Consider the following 24,228-nt stretch of genomic DNA (forward strand, 5'->3'; position numbering starts at 1 on the left):
GCTGAACTGGAAAACCAGGAAATGTCCTTAAAATCTTAAGAAGTGCATGGTCAGGTAAGATGAGTTACAAAGCTTTAGCTAAAACTGGGATCTGTTGTAAACTTGTCCCTGTGGGCAGGGAGAGTTATCACAAACTGGAAGTAGGGCTTGGACTCATTTATTCGATCCCTCCTGAATTTTGAAGTTCTAATAAATTGGCACGCGTGTCCAAAGGCTGCCAGACCAGCTCCTTGTTTCCAGTGGTTGCTATACAGCAAATCAGAGGTTTAGCTGAGGCTTCCTCCTGCTTTCACATGCCTTTAGTAATGAAAGCTTTTAAAATGGTCCTCAGACCTGGGCTGTGCCTGTTCAGTATTTGATTTACTGCAAGGATCATATTCATGTAAATTAGAAGCACTGTTCTGTGAATGGCTGCCAAAGACTTTTGCAACTGTGCGTGAATTTGTCATTTATTTATTTCTGAATGAAGCCATACCTAGGAGGTATTTAGTCTGCCTACAGTGTTGATGAACCTAAAAAATTTCTAGGGTTCTGTTGTGAAAGGAAGGTTGAATGGTTTGGATATTTGCCCCAAACTTGGGAGATTTCAGCTCTATGGGAAGCTTCAAGTCACCTATAGGCTCTCTCTGTTGGATCCTCAAGTGAGGGGCTTAAACTCTCATGTATGGGACTTCAAGTGCCTAAACAGAAGTTAAGAGAACCTTGGCCTATTTGGACCTATTGGATCTATGCCTCTGCTCATTAAATGACAGTAATTGTCCATTTCGGAAGAAATTTATGAAGGTAAACATTAGGAATTTGTCATCATGCAGAACTTGCTTTGTTAGCCTCTGTGTTAGTTCAGCTCTGCCAGCAGCTGTGTAAGACCTCAGAGCTGTAGCCTTGCTATAGTTTTTCTTTTACTGCCCCTGCTGCTGCAGTTTCCAGGGGTTTGCGCTGGCAGAACAGAGAGTAGGGATTATTGGGTCATTCTGCAGCGATGACAAGAGGAAGAAGTTTTGCTATAACCCCTTGATCTTGGTTTTAGCACAATACAAATGTGCCAACTTTCATGTGCAGCTGCTTCCCTCACTTTGTTGGACATCTGAGCTCCTCACCTTGAGACCCTGGCCGTTTACTTTGGAAGGTTGCTACAAACACAGTCAGTCTGGTAAATCCTGGTTAATAGAGCCCTGTTAAAAGGCTATGGTGATAACAACTTGTTTCCTCATCTTCTGAAATGTGTTGTCATAGCTGCCACCTAGTGCTGATGCTGATGTGTGCAGAGCAACTTCCCTCAAAAAAAATGCTGTAGAACTAAGCCGAAGTGTGATAAACAAATAAGCCAGAAAGGCTCTAAAGGCTCTAATGAGGTATCTATAAAAATGACTTAATCATCAGAAATTGTTAGTACCAAAATCTGGCTCCACAATCACTAAGTGACTTTATTATTAGTAGCTATTCCCACAGGTTTTCCTGAGAGCTTCTGGGATATAAAGCTTTAGACTATTGCAGCACCTGCTTATAAAGGCAGAAACCCAACTTTTTAATTATTTTGACCACACTGTCCCTTGACTATTGCAAATAAAGATGAATCTAAGGAAGAGAAGTGTAAATAGGAGCACTTGTAATGCCCCTACCTTTTAGATCCAAGTGATAACAGAGATTAGACACAGCCTGCGTTTTTCACTTTGAACGAAACTTTGTTATTGGAGTTCCAACGCATTGATTGGAATCTAATACCAGCATTTACTGGCAACTGCACTTAGTCAGGTTTTGCTTGTATGTAAAAGCAGTGCCCCAGGCTTCACTGGTGCTACAGGTTTAAGGAAAGCCAGGGTAATGCAAACCTTGATGGGTGACTAAATTGGGTAAATAAATTCTAAATCCACAGATTTACAGTCTGATATAGGCAGCTTTTCCTTTATCTGCCTTCAGGTCAAATTCTAGTTTCACTGATGTGCTTATGATTCTGCAGCAATGAGTTGTCCTGAGGGCCAGATTTACCGGCAATGTGGAGTACCATGCAACCAGACCTGCAGGTCTCTCTCCTACCCGGATGAAGACTGTGATGATTTGTGCATGGAGGGTTGCTACTGTCCCACCGGGCACTATCTTGACGAGCAGGAAGAGTGTGTACCAAAGTCCCACTGCTCTTGTTACTATGATGGTGAGATCTTCCAGCCAGAGGATGTCTTTTCAGATCATTACACCATGTGGTAAGTGCAATGTTCACGACTCATCTCTGCATGCTGTAACTCAGAAATTTTTGGGAAGCCTGACTGATTAACTGGTCCAGTTCCTCAGTCCGTTTGCCTCCAGTGAAACTAGTTTAAAATAGGGCAATATTTTGCCTCCAACAAATCAAACTGAGTTTTGCTGTTACGTCTCTAGCCATATCATTTCAAATGCCATCACAGTCAGAAAACAGAGTATAGAGCTCAGTTCCAGGAACAGCTCCTGCCACTTTGGAATGGAGTTTAATTACTGACAATGGCTACTTTGTAGGCTTTTAAAATGTCACTTTAATGCACTCTAATGCATTTCTTAAATGTTAAAACCTAATTACCTCTTTCAAAATGCAAATATTAAAAAGCATTTCTAATTGTTAAATTGAGTAGCATACACTGAAGGTAGGAATGCAGTTGCTGTGCAGCTCCTGACAAGCCTGATTTTGGGAACAATGTCTTATTTTCTCTCCTACCGCAGAAGTCATGCTGCAGGCACTAAAGTGGTCCCTTACTTCTCTCCACACTGGACCTGACTATTATCTTGCTGAGCTTTGTGCTTTTGCAGATGTGTTAGATTCAGTGATACATTGCTAGCATAAAGCTGGGCTACCATGCTGGTATATCGCTGGGACTGTCTTAGAGAAGGTTTGCCTGTAAGTTTGATAAATGCAGTGGATGGAGAGCAACAGTTCAGCCCAAATGAGAGCTGTAATCTTGATACTCTGACTTCCCTGCAGCCCTTTCCGAAAACAACAGCACAAGCGAAAGCTAAATGTCACTTTGTTAAATATAAGCTCTATTTGTTTTTCTTAGCTATTGTGAAAATGGCTTCATGCACTGCAGTACAAACAGAGTTCCTGGTGCCTTCCTGCCAGATGTTTTCGCTGATGAGAGGCCATCTGCTAGAAGTTAGTATGCTTAAAAAGTTTAATATTTGTTCTCTCTCTCTCTCTCTCTTTTTTTTTTTTTCCTCCCCCTCTTCAGTCTCTTGGTAGGCTAGAATAGGAATGAAGTGTCAGAAGTTGCAGAGCTGGTGATGTTGTGAGTCTGTTTATAACCTCTTTTTGTTACAGGATAGAAACACAATGTTTGCGTGTGGAAGGATGTGGGGCTCGTTGCGTTCCCCTCCTCAGGATTACAGCTAGACACTGCAGACTCTCTTTAGTTGTAGAGGTTAAGGGGTCTCATTGCTACTTGAGGATCACATCAATAACTTATCAGCTTAAAGCCTCCTGCTTCTGACTAGCAGGTTGCAAGCACTTCTTTTCTCTGGGTGGAGCTTAAGGGACTGGGATAGGGCATTCTGAGCCTGGGTCCCTTGCAGATAGGACAGGGCTAGTGGGGATTTGCTGAAACCATGGAATGTCCCTACCCTGCTAATGGAAGTAACCCCTAACGTAGTGACAAATATACCTATTCAGGGCATTTGGAGAAAATTTTTGGTTGTTTTTTCCCAAAGATTTTGAATCAAAGGGATACACCTAGCCTTTACATCTTCTCATAAGCTACCGGGCGTACTTACTGTCAGACTTCTAGTGGAAAACAGTGTAAATTTACTGGTTAGTATAGGGTAGTGGACTGCTTCATGTTTCTTGATAAACCACCAATAACTGTGTCACAGGTGAAGCCCTGTAGGTGTATATCTTACTGACCTCTCATCAAACTCTTGTTTTAATGCTGATAAGACAGTTTTCCTATTAATAGTGTGCTAGAACTTACAGAGCCTAGGAGAGGCATATTACTGGCATAAATTTAAATAATAGCCTAAATGGTTATAAAGTTTTCAAACTCTGAGATTTCGATTTCTGATAGAAGATCAGAATTTTCCAAACAGCTCTAGGTTAAGGGTGTTGTTATTAGTAGCCACCATTATAGTTATACCTAGTGGTAGAAGTTGGTCTAAATACAATAATATATGATGCTGTTGCTTCTCAGAACATCTGTTTTGTGCTGAAATTGTTCATGTATCCTGCCCACAGCCTGGAATGTGTTTCATGCTAAGGACTTAGACTAACCCGTTGACTGCTTATTGTAGCCATAATACAACCTGGAATGGAACTGTTTATATTGGTAGAAGGGTATTTACCCTAGTAGAGCTCGTTTTGGTTCTGTATTGAACCATAGGCTTTTTATGCTAACCTAGCTGAGGTCATGTTGTGGGGAGAGGGGACTCTATTACCTTTACAGTGTTACACATAGTAGTCTAGTGCAGTTGCTCCATTCTATATCCTAAATTGTTTTTCTAATGAAAAAGTTGATCCATCCCTTAGAAAAATACCATGCTAATGAAACTTGGGTTCTAATTGCAATTTTTTGTAAATTTGTATTTAAAGTAAAAAGGAGCTTGACATGCAGAGCACCCATGGAAAAATTTATCTGTCCTGTAAACAACCCAAGAGCTGAAGGACTGGAGTGTGCCAAGACTTGCCAGAACTACGACTTAGAGTGTGTCAGCCATGGCTGCATATCTGGATGCCTCTGTCCAAAAGGGATGGTAAGCAAACGTAACTACAACAAACAGAAGCAGATCCTCTTTGTTTTCTTCTTTGTTCTTTCCTTGTCTTTGTTCTTTCCTATCAGCAATCTTCTTGCAGTTTTAAAATATGTGGTTGTGAAGAATTCCACAATGACTCTGTCAAATTTTGGCTGGTTTAAAGTATATATATTAGAATAAGAGCCCATTCCCTCTATATAGTATACCTGCATAGAAGATGAAGTTTGGCTCGTAATGACAATTCATAACCAAAGAGCAAAAAACACCCACTTTTTTTTTTTTTTGACCAAAAGCTTCTTCAGCTTTCTTCCAAACTCCTCAGTCTTGCTGAACTTCCCCGGTCAGAAGGAGAGAGACAAAAGTACACCTGAATACCAACACACATCCAGCCAAACCCTCCTGCTGATTCCATTTGTCTCCTGCTGTCCTGCTTGTCCCTTGTCAGTTCTCTCTCTTTGCTGCTGCTGCCTTCCTGCGCTGTGTACCAAACTGGGAGCTCCCCGTGGGAAGAAAGGGGGGACACAAAACTTGTCAAGGTGATGCCAGAGAGTGACCTGGAGCTGGAGATAGTGTGCTCGGCATGCTCTTCTCACTAGTGGGTTGCCTTCTGGACTGCAGGAGTATGTCCTTCCGCAACCCTAAAATGTAATCACTGGTTTTGGTAATTTTAAAGAAATCATTTGCTAAGCAGGTGACCATGAATGGATTATCAATTTAGAGCTCTGATAAAAAGCAGACAGAGCAGAACAGAAAATGGATGGCTGCTGCTGGGGTTTTTTTGAGCAATAGAAAAAGGATCAGTGTTTAGGGCTGTACAAAACTATCTGGACGGGTGAAGAATTGTGCATAGAATTACACCTGCCATGGGTGGGATAGTTCAAGACAGTATGTGAGTAGGATAGGGGTGGATGACATAGTACATTCTTTTTAAAGTTAAGTAAATGGTGCTTTTGAGTCCTCTGCCCAGGAAAACTGCTGGAATAAGAAAGTTTGTGATGCCTTATGCAGGAAATTCAGATCAAAATATCTGACAGATGCTGGAAAAAAGTTGAGGTTGCATCTTTATTTTATTTGAGTTGTAAAATACCCTACAATTACGAGTTTTTATTTGATTCTTGCGGCACTTATAGACTTGCTGGTGCAGTTTTCTGACTCAGAGGGGCATACAGTAAATCAAGAGGTTTTCAAATGCTACAACCCAGGAAGGCTAGAAATGCAAATGATTTCTTTTATTTTTTACTCTTTTACACCTGGTCAAAGTTCAAGCTCAGATTAATATATACTGGACATTTACTATTAGTCAGCAAATGGTTATTATTTCTATTTTGGTAATTATTTCTAGGGCTGAGATGTGTGTTTGTTTGGGCTTCAGCTCAGGTGAATTGACTTCATCCAGTGGTTTAAATTCCATCTAAAAAAGCAATTAACTTCTGAAGGATATGTTTTTATAAAGATGTGTTGTTTTTTTCCCTCTTCTGTATGAATATACTTGTTTTCTTCCTCAAAATTCATTTCATTGTCTTACTAGGAACCAAAATAGAAGTTTCTTAACAGTAATTTCTAGCATTGCTATTCATATGTTTTTTGAACATTGCTCCCATATTTTGCTGATAAATAGACATTTATCTAAATAGATGCTGTTACATAATAAAATGTCATCAGTAGACAAAAGCTTAGACTTGCAAAGTGTCCTGTAGATCTCCAGTGGAAACACAGAACAGAATTTGAACACACTCATATCAGCATCGAGAAGACTTTCACCACGATTGTTATTTATAAGTAATTGTTACTACTTTTCAGATTTCAGTTTTTAAATACTTTTGTGAATAAGCTTCAGTGTAAATATGCCTTTCTCTGATTCTAATCAGAATTATCTGGACCTCTTTGATCTGTTCAAAAAGGGTCCGAGATTTGGATTCAGTTCCAAGATTTGGTAATAGTACACTGTGGGAATATTCACATAAAACAAATTCTGACAACTACTCGATAGAAAAAGACATTTCAACCTCCTGGTAATTAACCTTCTGCTTTAATATAGAATTTCATATTCCTTTTCAGTAGATTTGAGCTATTCTTGCAAGGATTTTATGCAACAATTGTTTGAAGAAGAAACGTCCCTTGTCATTTTGGAATTAGAAATTGCAGTTGATTCTGGAGCTATGTGAAACATGCCACTGGATTCAACAAGATGGTTTGTAAGATTTTTGTATAGAAGAACTGGGCCTAATTCTTAAAATCTAGTAAAATAAGTACCTTTGTCCGCTAGATGACAGTATAGTTCAATCTTCCAGGAAATTCAGTCTGTAATTGCTTGTTTGCTCGCTTGCTTCCCTTGTGGCAGGGAAGAAAAATTACCGGACTCTCATTTCTCAAAGCCATGACGGAATGAGCCAGTATGTAAAGACTAGTTTATTGTAACCATCGCCATACAAAGACAAGATCAAATTCCATGCTTTTGTTTTGTTGATGCTCTCTGCCACGCATTAGACTCCCGGAGTTTGGCTCTATGGAAGAAGCCAGCTTGCTGTCAAAGAGCAGTTTTCCCTTTCCTCACCAATGCCTAATCAAAGGTCCAGCTGGTATCCTTTGGGGGAGGCTTTCTCATGAGTTTTGCATTCTGCAACGTGTCTTTGTGCTAACCATAATGGTTGCCGAAGGCGAAAAGATTTGGATTGGTGACCAGGTTCTCCTTTCCATCCTGCCTCTCTGTGCCTTAAAGACTCTCTTGGCACACAGAGGAAGAGAGCTGTGAAGTCATGAATTCCATGTTTTCCAGACTTGTACCAACAGAACTGAGCAATAAAGGGACCAGAAAATGGTATTACTATTACTTGTACCAGTCAGATTTATCAGTCTCCCTTGTTGGTATTCTGTAATCCTGTTTAATTTACAAGCATCCACAGAGGTGAACTACTGTTTGTAGGAATGTCTGTGGGAAGTAACAGCTTAGTGAACATTTAGGTAAATAAATATTTGTGCGTATCATCACCCTGGAAATAGCCTTGCCATTTTACTGAAGATCTTTTTCTCTCTGGCTGTACAGGAGCATATACAAATTATGAATGCTCATGGATAGTTCATTAGTGAAAGCATGAATCTCCTTGCTTCTACAAAATTGTTTTACAATCAGGAAACACAGTCAAAGATGTATACTTTATATAAACAGCTCTCCAGTACAGTTAGCAAGTATATGTAGCAGTTAACATATAATTAAATGCAGTGTTGTCCCTGCATATATAAAGATATATTTACAGATGAGTTTGAGTTATCCATCCTAAACAGGACAATCCGTAGCCTAAAATCTGTACACACAGATTGGCTGCTGATTTTGAATAACGTATCAAAAAAAAAAAAAAGAATATAATTAAGGGTTGTTCATGAACAGCATCCTGGAGCTGGCTAAATCTGTAGTCTCAGGTAGCTACACCAGGAAATGTGGTTTTGTTGAATTGGAAAATTTGTAGGGGTAAGAAACTGCCAATTAACTTTTTTTTATTTCCCCAATCAGAAAATGCAGAAGAAAACTATTTTGTTTCAACTGAAAAATAAGTATTTTTCAGTTCATCTTGACTTAATATTTTATGTTGGTTTGATTTGAAAATAAAAATATTCAATGTGTCCTGAAAAGTAATTCTTCTCTTTCTGACTTTGATCATCTGAAGGGTATGAAATTCTCCATACTTGTCATTCTTTTGCAATGCAGAAAAGATAAATCATAACATATGTGCAGAAGTGTGAGGAAATATATGCTTTCTCAGATTATTTTGGTGTGGTCCAGGTTTTTCCCATTGGAAAATATTAATAAATATACAAATGGAGTGTTAACCACCTTTCTGGGGAAAAAGAGGAGCAGAACAAACAGCCCCAAATCCAGACACTCCAAAACTGGAAAATGAAGATTTTTCAGTTTCCAAAAAATGAAACAAAATTATGATTTAAAATTGAAATGAAACATTCTATTGTATTCTGGCTGCTCAAATTAAACTATTTCTAGTTTTGAAATGTTAGGTAAAAGAAAAATGAAAAACCTAAACATCTTAATCGGAAAAATTTGGAAGGGCTTTTTCTTCCAAACCTTTTCTGCCAAGAACTTAATAGAACGCTATTTTGGTTTTCCTGCTAGCTCTATTGTATACTCTTTAGTTTAGGCTTGTCCTGATTTAACAACATGACAGAGTCTTCAAGAGGAGGTGGGTACCAGCTTCCTGGTGCATGGGTCTGCCCTAGGATAAAACTTCACACAGTAAGCTAGAGCTAATGTGGTTCCAGGCATGATTTTACTGCTAACATAAGAAAGAAAAGTCATGTCTAAAATGCCACGTTTTGATTGGTCTATCCTAACATGTTTTTGACTTGCCTTTGTCTGCACAGAAACTATGCAATGCTGTTTTAGTAAAATATATGTGCTATTGGGTTCTACTCTTACCCATTTCCTTTACTTCTTAATCCCTTACTCTTTAATAACTTTGACTTTCTGTTGAAGCCCTCAGGCTTATCAGGAGGAATAGAATGAGAATCTGAGCCTCTGTTGACAGTGAGATACTCATCAAAATTATGTTTACCAAGAGAAATTCAGATTCAGCCTCAACAAGGCAGAGTTTAAGTCAGAAGAATCTTAAAGTTTGACATCTATAATATTGAGCTTACTTTTACAAGACTGTCAAGGCTTAAAAATTAATAGGACATGATAGACAGAACAAGGAAATGGTGGACATTTCTCTCAGATCCCCAAACAGCTGGTAGCTTCATCAGCTAGTCAATCATTTATAATCCCACAAATGGCCTCTTAGGAGCATTTTCATAAGGGTGTGAGATGATGAGAACAGCAGCTATTCTTCTTACCATGCTGTGTCTTTTCTTGTGGTTGCCTCTCTATGCAATCACAACATTACATGCGGTACTCAGGACTGTTTAGATCTCCTGTATTAAGTGCTATTTGTTAATGAAATGTGAAACTTCCATAGAAAATCCATCTGTTTCTGAATAAAGCCATTGGCATTGTAGTAGTACACGGTACCTCTCTCAGCAGACTTGTAACCAGGCATGGCATGGGGCTTCCAGATACATCAGCTTTTAGTGTGGTGTCAATCTGACTGGCAGATTTTGTGTTATTACTAACAAAAACTATCACTGTTTTAGTTTTGCAGCAAAAATGATCAGTGTTCTGGTCAAATTCCAGTTTGGATATTCATGTCCAGGTTTCTAAATCTCACCTACCCATTCTGCAGTGTTCAGGCAAGATAATCTTTTCTCTTTGTCAATTAATTAACAGTTGTTGCATTATAACTTCAGTGGTGGCTACATGTGTGATGGAAAAAATACCAGTTTGTGCAGCTTGTAGAGCTGGGGATAGGCTATAACTAGCTTTGTGTGGATGTGCAAGGGAGCAAGCAGAAGAGGTGCTAATAGTCCTTTTGCTAGCGACAAGCTTAATCCCAAGTTTTGTATCCAGAAGCTAACCCTCAAGTCTGTTGTGAACAGCATTGCTGCACACTGTGGAGAAATTCAGAAATGTAGCCATGAGTGTGAAGTCATATATTGCTTTTTCCTGCACACCACCAGGAAGGAAGCAAAAAATTAAGCTTCCTTTGAAAGGGCCCACAGATGGTCTCCTCTGGACTGTTTTCTCCCTGTCCTTTGTGGAGACTAAGTCTGAGGCAGAACCCCAGTTCAGCTACCTAGAAAAGTATTTCTTTTTTTCCATCTTGCTTCTATCAGCATGAGTTTATTTAGCGTAATATAGCTGTCCATAAGTCACAGAGTATGTGGAGCTGCGTATGGATGAAGGGTCTCTGGTCTGTGAAATTTTCTTATTAGTCATTCCCTGTGGCAGTTATAGGTCCCTCTAGGAAAAGACAGAGCTATTCTGCTTTGTTAACCTGGCATGGCATGAAGCATTGGTCTTATTGGCCCGATGGTAAAAAATAAACAATTTTAATGATTTTACTGAAAGAGCTTAAAGCGGGAAGGTGATATTTTGTGATTTTTGAAAGAGAGGATCGGGGGTGTTTCTATTTCAGTATATCATGAATCAAGAGCCAAACGTACTCCTGGCTTTGCAGAGCTACATCCAAGTGAAAAACAGCAGAGCCAAACTTGTTTTTGTTAGACTCTCTAATACTGGGCATCTTCAAAATCAGAAAAATTGGATAAAAGGAATGGAAAAGACTGAGTAGTCTAAAAACATTTTTTAAGTGGGAGAAATGGCTTATTGTTGTACAAAAAGAAACTAAGATTAATAGGGTAAAACTGAAAAAGGTAAATTGTAGCTAGAGCCTAATGACCTATTTCCCAGTGACAAAATCTATTAGAGGGTGTAATAATGTCTCAAGTGAATTTATCTTTATCCTGCCTTCTAGGTAATAAGTAGGCATTTGAAAGAACACTAGTGATTACTACAATTTTCAGAGGCAGGTTGACAGGACATTGGGCTTTTTTTGGGTGACAAGGTCTGTAACAACAGTTTTCGTTTCCACTTGGTTTCTTTTGGCTCTGCTGCTTCTCATCTCTCTTCAGTATTTGTCTTTCAGTTGTTAATCTAGCTGATCTCTGCTTCTGGCTGCTCTTCTGCTTGGCCATGCTTCAGTTTGCTGTAGGTGAGAAACATGTGCTATTCACCTGCTCTCTGTATTCAGGTTAACCTATTTTCTCTTCACCACATCCTGGTTTTGGTCAAACTGAACTTTCTCATCATGAAGTTCTTTTATAATCTAAACTTTCTCATAGGTTTCTCCCAGCAGCTTAAGCAGGTATTCAGTCCCTGAAATAAGGCTGTGTACCCATAGTTCCATTTATATTAATGGCAAAATATATTAATGATGCTGCACCTTTCTTACCTGAGATTATCTTTTATCCGTTCCTTTATCCATATTTTCTTGTGTGTATTCTCCTGTGCACTGGTACATACCAACAGGCCAGTGTGCTGATGAAATGTGTCTTTCGTTTAGGTGCGACATGAAAACAAGTGTGTTTCTCCTGAGAGATGCCCATGTTTTCACAATGGAAGAGAATATGCCAAGGGAGAGACAGTGACTAATGACTGTAACACCTGGTGAGCCACTTACACTGTTTTTTTTCTCTAGGCAGTTAGCACAATTCTAAAAAATAATAGTAATTGCTTGCTTAATAGATCTCCCTATATATAAAGTCAGGGATTTAATGTCATAACATGCAAATTACACAGAGCACCATCTTCCTTTCACATGTGACATAAAGACCAGTGCAATATTTGTCAAGATGCACTTGGTACCTTACAAATAGGTAGTCTGTGTGTCTGTGAACGACCTCTGTAACCACTAGCTAGTGGAGTTGCTCTGTGATCTTGCAACCCGAAATAGTTCAGGAGCTGTTCTGGGGTGGGAGGAAGAGAGCCTGCATTCTGGACATCAAGTGCTGGTGTCATGCTTCCCCTTGTTTGCCTTTTGGGCCCCTTTAAATTAGTTCTTTTCAGCCAGAAGCTTGCATTGGCAGAAGGACTGTGATCTGCCAGCTATAATATGACAGAAATTCTCCAGGAAAATGTCAAAGAGGAGTTTCAGTCGCCTTAGGCAGAAAAGGGAGTTGAACCTGAACCTGAACTCCTACATCTTAAATGTATGCTCTGCCCATACATCTCTTCAAAGAAAAGGGGGGAGTTGGTGATGTCCACCTAGAAAAACAGAGTAAATGTTCCCTGTCTTTTACCCATATCTCTTTCTCTCCTACTTGGCTCTTGATAGAGAGTTTGTAGATTCAGAAGAAAAAGTTCTTGGCTGTGGCATTTGCATGGAGGGAAAACCTCACCACAGCCTTGGGTAAGGTTAGGAGATTTGGCTTCTGGGCAATTCTTGGATCTTGCTTTCACATCACATTCGCTGTTTTGGAGAGGTGCTTTGCTCTCTGCTTTTGCTTGTATCGGGAAGGGTGCCACCACCTGCAGGGTCCTGGATTAAATGACTAAGACATAAGTCATCCAGTCATCCAGCAATGCAGAAACTTATCTTCTGTTTGGACTTAGACTTCAGGTTCTCTCATAAGCTTTATGCAAGCTATTTCCCTTCGCAACTCTAGCACCTCTAGGAACAGTGATTGTATGGTGTTCTGTATGTCTGAATGGAGTCAGATCAGAGAATTGACACAATAAAAAAGCAATTTTGTGTTTTATGCATAGATCTTTGAGCAACAGTGATTTTTAAATGCCATATTTTTAAATTACTGGGACTGCTCCTAACTAGTGTAAGCTAGATTTGAATATCAGGTTTTATGGTCTTATATGGAAATACTGACCTTCCAGTATTTTGTTTATTTTCTTTTTTACTCTGCAGCTACTTATTTCATTGTGAATCATGCATTACAATTAGACCTGGGAAAGATAGTTTTCAAGGGAAGAAGATGGAGGAGAAGTTGAGGTTTTATATAGATGCATATACTACAACCTGTTTACATTGCATCTGGGTAGAATTGACTCAGCTAAAAAGCAGACACACTGATAACTTTATTGAGGTGATACCAATACGCTGTTGTGAAATTTGAAAGATATGTAAGAAGATGTTCTTCACAATTACCATACACAGTCTTTCTAATGTCAGTCATTCTAAAAATTTTAAATCTTAAAATAGTTATAGCCACATTGTTTCATTCTAGTAACTGCCCTTTTGTTTTTGGCAATGCCATTGTAAGTGACGTTTCCTCTTATGCATAGAATTTTCTTCAATATCAATGTCTAGGAAATCATAGGAATTGTGTTTTTTCTCTTTAGTAAGAAGCTTTTCATCTTATTTTAGGTATTTTTCTTGAATGTGAAGGTAAAATTGGAAAGCAGGGTCCTTTCAAAATGAGGGTCCTTTCCAATAGAGCTGTTTGAACTATGTGGTTTTAAAAAGCTTCATGATAGTTCTCAGCAAATATCAAGTCAAATGTTATTTAGAAAGTGATATAGGAAGTTACTATTGCTTTGCAAAGTAATAAGAATTGAGAGACTGCATTTTGGAGGTCAGATCTTCCTTTTTTGTTGTTTTTGCTTTTTGTACTGCTGTTGAAGGAGTTCTCATTCTCACTTGTTCTTAGCCAGATGTGAACACCTGCAAACACAATATATGAGCCAGAGGTGTCAGATTTGGCATTTACATTCAACTTGACATATGGGAGACCCTAATTCATGAATAGTGGAATATCTCCAACTCTAAGCTAGTGGCAAAACTTTTGTTATGCTATGTATTGGGAATTCATTGTAGAGTTCAGTGAAAATTTTGGAATAACATTTATGAAGCAGTACACAGCAGAAATTTGCTAAACCACATACTTTATAATCTGTCCATGCACACATACACCAAATCTTGGTCTTGTTATTAACAGAGTTTTAATAGCAAATGCTGCACTAGGTTTCATGTTACTGAAATGTCATTCTTTGAACAAAATGTGTTGCACGATACTTATTATGCTATGAAGTGTTATCAAAACTAAATGATGATTACTTCTGGGTTAAGGTGTTACATTGGGACAGTAGAGAACTCAGTTCAGTACCCACTTTTGCTATTGGTTAGCAATGTGATCTTGGGAAAATACTTCAGGTTCTTTGTCTCTCCATTTTCACATCTGTAGAGTAGGGGTAGAATTCTCCTTTCCCTGCCCTTATAGAGGAGGTATGTCTTGATTAGAAAATCCTTGGAGCAGTGATGTTATCCATCTGCACTCTTATAGCATTTAGCTGAATGCTGTGCTGACCTCAAGCAAGCTATTGCTTATTAGATTATTACCAATTTATTGGGTTATTAGATATTGTATCAGAAGCTATTCTAACACAAACAAATAAACAACAGACAAAAGAATGAGGAGAATTTCTGCTTCCTTGTCCTTTTTTAAAATTTTGTTTGCTCAGTCTCTTGCTAATTAACATATCAATTTATTTCACTGATTAAAAGCCTGTGGATGCCAAAGGAAAGATTCCCTTTAACATCATCAGCTTCTGCAGCAAGGATTGTAGGTCTCCTGGTAATCTGTTTCAAAGAACAAGAGGCCTAGGTGACTGATCTGAAGTCTCTTTGTTCCTCAATTTCCTTTAATTTAACATGAAGATAATGGTATTTACCTCCTTGACACTTACTTGTAACTGTACCATATATTATTTAGGTTATTATATACTGCAGCAACAAAAAGATGCAAGTGTTCATGGAAGCTCTTAAAATTTAATAATGTTTGACATTGAATATGGCTATTTTGGTGTTGTGATGAAGGCTAAGAGCCATAATATTTCTTCTTCTATCTCTTACAGTGGTATAATTACACTGAAATCAATGGGGTTACACCAAAAGAAGAGAATTAGCTTTCTTTGCATTTTGAATATCCAGTAGGAAGCAGGTCACCATGTGTATAAAGGCAAAATAAGTGCAAAAGAAGGAGTAAAAGCAAAAAAAACCCAGGCTGTCCCTTTCAACAACGCTGTTTTTGTATGATACTAACAGTGCAGTTGAGCTACTACAGCAGTGGGGATATGATGATATCAAAGCCCTAAAGCCAATTCTGAGTCTGATTTCTCCTTGGAATTCTCTACCCTGAAAAACCAAGGTAGCATCTTACTTTGCTTTGCATGTCAGGAAGGCTTGTGCCACTGCTCCTGTCATGAAAGCTGAGAGACTTAGCCTGGAACTGTATTCTTGTGTGGCCAAATATGTATTCCCCTGTAGGATGGATGCTCTAGCCTGACTACTACAGTAGAGCTGCCAGGGCAATATCTCATAGCTTAGGGCATTCCTTGGAGGGTGGATGTACAAAGGTACCTATGTAGAAGAAAAGAAATGTATCTATCCATATATGTATTTTTGTCAGACTATGAAGTAAGGTCTCCAACTGCTAGGTCAGGTAAACTACCATTAAGAATGAAACTCATTTAAGAACGGAGAGACTTCTTTGAAAAAGGGTGGTATACTTAAGTATGTAACCTGAACGAAAGCCATTGGGCAGACTGAATTACAGTCCTGGTTACTTGGTCCCAAAGTTGGTCGCTAGGGTAAACAGAGTAAACAGATCCTCTGGCATCAGTTAGATATTAAATCTACTACTATTTTGGCTTCCTATGAGGAAAAAGGGACAGTACTGCAAATAAAAACAGGGTCAGTGATATTATGCTTCATATTTAACTTGTAATGGTCCTTAGAGGGTAATAAAACTGTTTTGTAAAAGCATATTCTGAGCAGAGCAGGATATCCACAATAAAATACTAATAGTGTTATGAAATATTCCAGCAGGCTCTCTCCAGGCCTTTTTTTTTTTTGTAATAGGGAAGTTCAAAAGCATGTTTATTCCTGTGTGCAGCCTGTAAGAGAAAGGGAAGCATACTTCTACCCTCTTAATGCACCATTTGGATTTATGCATCCAATGCTAATATATGTTAATTTATGTTAATGAGTGAGGTTATCACCTGGTCCATGGTAGTATAATGTAGTTATGGAAATCTGTCGGGGAAGGAGTCTAGCAGCCCAGGTGTGGAGCCTTCTAAGAACACATTCTCAAGCCTAAACATGGAAAAGATGTTCTGGGGACATGTCTGATGATGGATAACATAGTGAAAAACTGCAGAGATTCCTCACCGACCAACGGCTGAGTTTAAGATGTGCGGGGGAACACCACTCCTATTTCATCTCCTGTATGTTACTTCCTGATCTAGGCCTAGGGAAAAGGGAAGAACAAGGGTCAAATCAAATTTCACCTAGGGAATTAGATGATTTGACTGTTGGACCACGATTTTTCTTCCATTAGTTGACCTGTGAATGTGTATCTGGAAATACATGCGCTGTCAAATAGCAAATTGCCACAAACCAAAAAATAAAATAAAATAAAATAACCCATCACCCAATCAAAAAACAGTAAACAAACCCCAAAACAATCACCAAGAAGAATTTACATCAAGATGTCTCCTTTTTTGTTTCCCGTTTGGAGTACTTAAAATGTTTTTTCTTTTTTTTTTTTTTAATCTTTTATTTATTTATTTATTTTTTATGTACTAAGAGGGTGTACTAGGCAAACTGTTGTTGGGGTATATATTTAGTTTTTAATGCCAGGCTTGCTCTTAAGCAAATCAAGAAAAACATTAGAGACATAGTTACTCTGCATTTGAAATACGCAATACAGAATAAAATCTTGTTCTATCATAACAGTGCCTGGATGTTGTTATTGCTCTTCTTATTTATTCTTACTTTTAATTAATACCATACAGTTTTATGTGTCTGCTATCGAAATTTCCATTTCCTGCAGGAGAGCTGGTGTTCTAGAAATGAGTTAATTTTTGATATCATTGCTTTCATTAAAGATATCAGATAAAGGCAGAGAAAGTCATTCTGTTCATACAGGCTTGTAGTGTGTATTTCTTATTGTGTATGGATCATAGACACCTCACCTAATATCAATTTTAAAGAAGGGTGATAGTAAAGAAAACCAAACTGAAATATCAGCCTTTTGCACTTAAAATCAAACCTTCTTTCAGCTAGGAATTTGCATCATTAAATAAATCTGTGACCATTTTTACCACACAGTTTAATTGCTGCCACTGTTTCCTCAGAAAACTTGGTCTCTGGTCTTCTATATAATCCAGAATACCGAAGTCTCCTTTGCATTAGCTCTGATATCTTGATTGAAGATATACTTTAGTCAGTCTCAAACTCTTGGACTCAGAAGAGAGGTGACCCATGTCTCCTAGGCAAGTAGACCAGAAGATCAAAAGGCCTCTTCTGTCCTTAAGCTGTACAAATCTATGAAGATTAGAAAGTCAGGTTTTGCCTAGTTATTTACTGTGTTAGGTGCCTTTATTTTTGAGTGCTTGACTGAAGAACTTGAAAATGGTTCCATTTTCATAAAGTGCTGAACACAGGATATGCTAAAGTACTGAGCCCTTTAAAATACCTTAAGCTGAGGACCCCCAAATCCTTGGGTACTGCTGAACATGTTACCAGCATCTACCAAGTATGAGCAAAAGCTCTGAGAAGTTGATACTGTAGGATACAAGATAGTAGCTTATCACTACTCATTCTGTGTCTTCTGGAGAGCCTTCAGATCATGAGCACATGGAGACAGAAACTTTTGTTATTTCTCCTTGTTTGAAGCACCTTGCCTTCTCTTGGTATTAGATACATTAGAAATAATGATAATTGTCACTAATTTGTTTTCTCTGTTACAGTGTGTGCCATGGTCGAAAGTGGGAATGCACCAAAAATACATGTGATGCCACCTGCTCTGTTATTGGTACAGCTCATTATTTGACATTTGATGGATTGAAATATAAGTTTCCAGGAGACTGTCAATATGTATTAGTTCAGGTACGAATGAAAACTGTTGCACAATACCAAGTTATTTTGAAAAAGTATGTCAAATGTCTAAGCTGTTTGATAATATATAAGGTGTGTTAAACCAGGAGAGATGTCCATCATTTAGATGAGTCACAGTAAAATGTTCTTAATCACTAAACCATACATATGGCAGAGGAGAGCAAAGCTTAGTAATGAATTAAAAGATACCTAGAGAAATGTAAAGATTGCATCATGTTCTAGAGAGGTGAGTTAGCTTGTGTTGTGTCTAGTTGACAGCCATAAATGTGAGTGGAGCATGGTGTAGAGAGAAGCTGTCTGAATCTCATATCTAACAAGGAATTTTAGGTACCCTAAGTCAACCTTTCTTGGCTCTGCATTAGCCTCTTTGATCATTTATCCATCTAGTGATGGCTCACAAAATAAATGGTAAAGACCTAGGAGGTCTATACTACCAGCTCTTTCCTTCAATTTGGGTGAGACAAGAAGCGTTCAGTGAACCTTTTCTAAAGGCTTATGGAGCACAGACTCCGTTTGTTCACTTTTGCAGAATCACTGTCCTGCTTCATGCACCAGCCTGCTTGGAGTGCATTGACAATATCTGTTTTCTTTACAGAAAAGAGTAGGGGGAAATAAAGACATAGTACACTAATGTCAGCCTGTGATTGGTGGGAACAGCCAGAAATTTAGGGAGCTAAATGAGATTAAGACGTCAGCTACAGATGCAAGTCATTGTGGATTTAAAAATATGTGTGCAAAAGAAGAAATGTTCCTCTGAAAATTTGGTCTAAAACTAGATGGATCTACTGATAATTGATAACAACAGTCTTCTGCAGTTACAGAGTGCCATGCTTCTTGGGTGGGCTACTCCTTCTCAAATATTTTCCCCACAAACCCTTTTCATGTAGCACATTTCTCCTTGCAGTTCTTCTTGGGCAGGAATGTGTGATCAACCAGTCTTTGACTGGGTCTTTGAAATATGCTCCCACCCTGATGCCAACTAGGTTACCTTAGAAGACAGATAGTTCTGGCACAAGTTAGAGCTTTCTATAAAGATCTTATGGTCAGTAATAGCATACAGTACTACAGAAACACTTAAAAAGAAAGTGAAATGTGTTTTTCTCAAATTACACACACACACAGAACTGGAGGCAGGGGTCTTTTTCTTAGAAAGTGTATACCTAAAATTGGTAAAAGGTCTGATCGTCATGAATCATCATATAAATGTAGTGCTAGCTCTCCATGCATCTCAAAAGTATTTGACTTTAAAAAAGTTGAGATGTTAACCTACAAGAACTCCATAATTTCTCCCCAAGAAACAGGTTGACATTACTATAATTATGTACAGGTGGGAAAACAAGGACATCAAAGATTTTGCTTGAGATTGTGCAACAAGTTACTTTCTAACCCATCTACATCTATATTTTTATTTTATCATCTGAAACGCAGTGTCTTGTTTTTACCATTAAATGAATAAATATTTCTGTATTCCTATGTACACTGTGACCATTATACATCTTTGAAATATCACAGCTACCATAACAGCGCTAATTCTCCCCCAGAAGAATACTGGCAAAATATGCGTGTGTGTGACACTGACAGTGTGCGCCTCATTCCTTAAGGGCTGGACCACATGAATGTAAATGCTAAGCACAAAGTAAACGAATATAAGAACAAGTGTCTTAGCAGCCCCACAGTGCACAGAGTATTCTTTGAGGCTTCTGTTTTCTCCACAGATCTGTACGTGTTTTTTTCAAGTGTCCATGTTAATGACTTGTTCGTTTATTTTTGTCTGACAGGATTTCTGCAAGGATGATTCTGGGACATTCCGGATTCTTATTTCAAATGAAGGATGTGGCTTCACTGGAGAAAAATGCACCAAAAGGGTTATCATTCTGTTTGAAAGTGGGGAGATAGAGTTGTTTAATGGAAATGTGCGTACTCTTCTCTTTCTTTCCCTTTTTTAAGGAGTCTGTTAGGATTTCAGGCTGGTTAGTAACAAGAAGGATGAACTATCTCATGCTCTGTGATTCTTGAAAATTAGATCATAGAATGAATAGATTAGCAGGATTATAATTAGCCATTTTGCTCCCAGAGGCATAATGCCATTTTGGTATTTCTACTTGATGTCAATAAATTTTTCTCAGTGAAGAATGCTGTTCAGTGCAAGCTCATATGAGGAACGTCCTTTCTCAACATGGAAGGTGTAAGTCTATTTCAAGCAAGGTTAAGTGTAAGAGAGACCTAAGAAGTGACTGTCCCCTGACTAGCAAAACTTCAGACCTAATTCAGCCATCTGAAAGAGTAAGCACACTGGAAAAAGTCATGGCTGAACAAATTCATATTGCAAAAGCGAATGTCAGCTATCCTTTCCCTTGTTAAAAAGTGTCAGATGGAAAGTCCATATGACTGGATTCTTCTTTTTTTCCCCTTGTCTATCAACAAACACTCAAGAATGGACCAAGAATCACTTCCACCTTCCATCTCACTCCTTGACAGGAAAAGAACTTTCCAAAGGGCAGAGTTCAGCTCTGCCTTGGGCATTTTAACAATTAAGACCATCTGTGTGTTCAAGCATTACAGGTCTACAGTGGATTATAGAGTTTCAGTTTCTCAATTTTCAGAAGTACTATGCTCTGGACTGGCATCTGGACTAGAGATTTGCAAAAATGTTCACAGCGAAACATGAAACCAGTCAACATTTGCCTTTTTTTGTGTTAACAGACAAAGCTGAACCAGGTTTTGTATAGCCTGCAAATTACTGCATGCCACTGATGCTTGACAGGAACACGTAAAACATGACCATTATTAATAATGACTCTACAGTGCATCTTGAGAGCATATGATCATGATGCATGACAGCATGCAAACTTCTGGCTGTTGAAGGAATGAGCATAGGACGTTTTGGTTGCCCAACCAATTCTGTATTTCTACTACTAAAGAATCCCTTTCCTGAAGGAAGGTGAACAGTAGTGCAGGGATCAGTCAGTAGAAACAAGATTTGTCTGAGGGCTTTTTTAGGAGCCAGATTTTTCTGAAGAGCTGTAATTCCATTTAAACAGTAGTGCAGGGATCAGTCAGTAGAAACAAGATTTGTCTGAGGGCTTTTTTAGGAGCCAGATTTTTCTGAAGAGCTGTGATTCCATTTAGACACCTAAATAAGTGCCAAAAAAGACAAGAGGAGGAGATTAGGCATCCGGCAACTCCCACTGAGAACAACAGAGGGATTTGATTCCTGACAGAATATGCTCTTGCAAGTGTTAGGCCTGTACCACAGGACTGTCCTCATGACCCTGACTGAATTTCTAGCTGTCTTTTTAGTGAGCATAATACTTGGTGTAATAGCTAGGGAAGGTTTTCTTAGAAATAACAGCAACCAAAGGAAAGGATTAAAGAAAACCAATCTGAAATGAAGACTGCTGGCAAATGCTCTCCCAGTGATGATGTTCTACATTCTTTTTCCACAGCACTCCTTAGAAGTAGGAGAATCTTTTTTTTTTTTTTTTTGCCATTAAAATCGTAAAATGACAGTAATGGCTAATATTAAAGAAAGGGGGTGACAATCAGGTTTGCTCTTCTGAAACAACTAAATTCTGCCACTTTGCAAGGTCAAAAGTTTATGACTTCTTGGTTTGAGCAAAAAGCCTCCATAAACATAAAAATTCTGTGTTTTAGGCTAAACTTCCCCTGTTCTGTTTCTTGCCTGAGTTTGGAAAGACAGAGACTACTTTAGATATTTAGAAGATAAACAACTATGTTTCAAACAACAATATACGTAACACATTTGGCATTGAGGAAGATGAAAAGGCTTCCAGTTCCTAAAATATGCATCTTTTAACATATTCTCCCCTGAAGACATTGAAGGCCCTGTTCAGGAGATTATTAAAGAATGTAAGCTGTCTTCTCTGGAGATAAAACACTTCTGATAATACCCCAGAGATGAAGAGAATTGAATCAGGGTGGCAAGCTTTTATTGAATTGAGTGACAAAGAGTAGTGTGATAAGGAAGCATTGTTTCCTCAATTTAGGAAGTGCATGAATGATTTCCAGGCTCCTCTTTCTCCCTCGCTTTAATCACTGTTTGTACTGATTGAAAGGCTTCATCTGACTCTTAGTGGCATTAGTGGTGTTTAAAATAACAGCCATTCCAGACCTTTTTCTCAAGATGTGGTTAATAATCCCATCAGGGTTCTCACTGAAAGAGAATTACAGTATGAAAAAAAACATTTTAAATTAATCTCCCAAGTTCTTAGTAGCTGAAGGCTGTGAATTTGCAGCCAAATGGGAAGAGAAAGAGGCCTGAGAGTAGAAAACTGTGTCGAAAGCACACAGGGGAAGTGAAAGTGATGGAAAAATGCAAAGACACTAAAAGGAATCTCTCAAGAGTTTTCCTGTTGGTGTAGCTGGTTGAGGAAGAAAGTATTTCCTGACTGCAGAATCAAGCTCTGGTCCTTCAGAGATCAGCATTTACTATGTGATGTATGTGGTTCTCCCAGTTCGAGTTAGATGTGTACCTAACCAGACTTTTTGCCAGTACTACCTCAGGAGCACAGAATTGCTGCAGTCTCTTAATAATAAGAAGAAAAATAAAAGATAATTATTCAATTAACCATTGACTGAATATTTAACTAGTCAGTAACTGAGTACTCTCAGTCCTCTTTATCAGCCCTCCTTCTGTTCAGCAGTCATTTCTTTATGCGTCAGTGTTAGTGGTGAGTGGATGTTATATCTTAGGAGCACAATGGATGGACATTGCCTCATTCAGAATTCTGGAAATGCGATGAGACTGAAATACTGTACTTTTATCACAATTCTCTATATAAAAGTGTTATTTTTAAGGCAATAATTTATCCACAGCAACTTTTCTGGAGTAGAGATGAGCCAGTACTCAGGCCCTTACACATACCATATTTACAGTCTTGCAAGTGCTCTGGAGCATCTGTATGGTGTCGAGGAGCTGTCTGTTTTCTGGCAGATGGCATATTTTAAAATAGTCATTAATGAGCGCATATCCCATTGGGAAAGTGCCCTACAAGAAATAGGGCTTAGAGACAATGTTGCTAGCATAGCGTGTTTTTCTTGTTCAGGTAAACATCAAGGTACCTCCTAAAGATGACAATGATTTAGAAGTCATGAAATCTGGCCATTATTACATCATCTTACTGGGTAAAAGCATCAGCATAACCTGGAATCTTGCCATGGGAATCTCAGTTATCTTAAAAGGAAATTTCAAAGTAAGTGTGTTTTGCTTTACTTTCTATTCTCACTAAAGAATACACTTACAGATCTCCCCAGGAAGGAGTGGGGGTAGCATTTCCTATGCAGACGCACAAAGTGATTTCCAAGAAGCATTAGGAACTTGCTTGAAAATGAAAGGGCTTTCTCATAATGTCATACTGGACTGCCTTCTTTCCCTGGTGCTTCAACTGTAAGGGCTGAATTCTGGGTCTTTGACAAAGAGTTACGATGGAGAAGAGGAATGATAAGGTGCCTCAGAGTGAGTGTACCTTTGACCAATGATTGAGATAATTTCTTCTGTGTACAAGAAGAGCAATGTAAGGAGCCTGATTTGCTAGCGATGCTGATGGAACAGTTATTTTCAGGAGGAAGACAGGATCACAGGTAAAGTTATGACTCCTTGGATACACACAAAATAGAGCCAATACTGGTCAGATTCTTCTTCTTGCGGAGTCCTTGGAGACAGACTGGTCCTACTTCCTCTCTGAGACAGTTAAGCATAAGCGAAATAGGAGCTGGAGTCTCTTTGTATGTATTTTAGTGTACTTGGCAAGGGCAGGGATAACTGAGCTTTTAAGCCTTGTGTCATTAAAGCACTAGGCTAAAAAGAGTTCTTAAGAAAACTCCAAGTCAGTCTACAGATGGAAAATTTGTGTTTTGTGTTTCTTTTCCCTGCAAGGATCAAGTGTGTGGCCTGTGTGGAAATTTTGATGGAATCCAAAACAATGATTTGACCAGCAGCAATGAACATCTTGAAGTAGATCCAATTGACTTTGGGAATTCTTGGAAAGTTAATCCATACTGTGCTGATGTCAAAAAGGTGATTGTGAATGAGCTGTGAAAACTGATTAATACTGGTTATGGTATCACTCAGAAGTAGGCCAAGGGTTTTGAAAAGGATAAAAAATGTAGAAACAAACTTCTAACGCCAAATTTTTGACAGATCATATTCTTTCTTGAAATCTGATAAAAGATCACGTGACTTATTTAAGGCCTCTGTGCTGCCTGGCTT

The 24,228-nt window shown here is 38.5% G+C and overlaps 1 protein-coding gene across 1 annotated transcript in view; it reads left to right on the plus strand.

Moving 5' to 3' along the window:
* The window catches only part of VWF (von Willebrand factor), a 148,634-nt gene that overhangs the window by 44,448 nt on the left and 79,958 nt on the right, over nt 1-24,228 (plus strand). Inside the window, exons 16-23 of the mRNA XM_026081615.1 lie at nt 1,958-2,198; nt 3,024-3,118; nt 4,544-4,704; nt 11,652-11,755; nt 17,852-17,990; nt 19,778-19,912; nt 23,066-23,212; nt 23,896-24,036. Of these exons, the coding sequence (XP_025937400.1) occupies nt 1,958-2,198; nt 3,024-3,118; nt 4,544-4,704; nt 11,652-11,755; nt 17,852-17,990; nt 19,778-19,912; nt 23,066-23,212; nt 23,896-24,036 (1,163 nt within the window). The remainder of the gene's footprint in view (nt 1-1,957; nt 2,199-3,023; nt 3,119-4,543; nt 4,705-11,651; nt 11,756-17,851; nt 17,991-19,777; nt 19,913-23,065; nt 23,213-23,895; nt 24,037-24,228) is intronic.

Source organism: Apteryx rowi, unplaced genomic scaffold (assembly GCF_003343035.1).
Source record: "Apteryx rowi isolate R43461 unplaced genomic scaffold, aptRow1 scaffold_556, whole genome shotgun sequence".
Classification (NCBI taxonomy): Eukaryota; Metazoa; Chordata; class Aves; order Apterygiformes; family Apterygidae; genus Apteryx; species Apteryx rowi.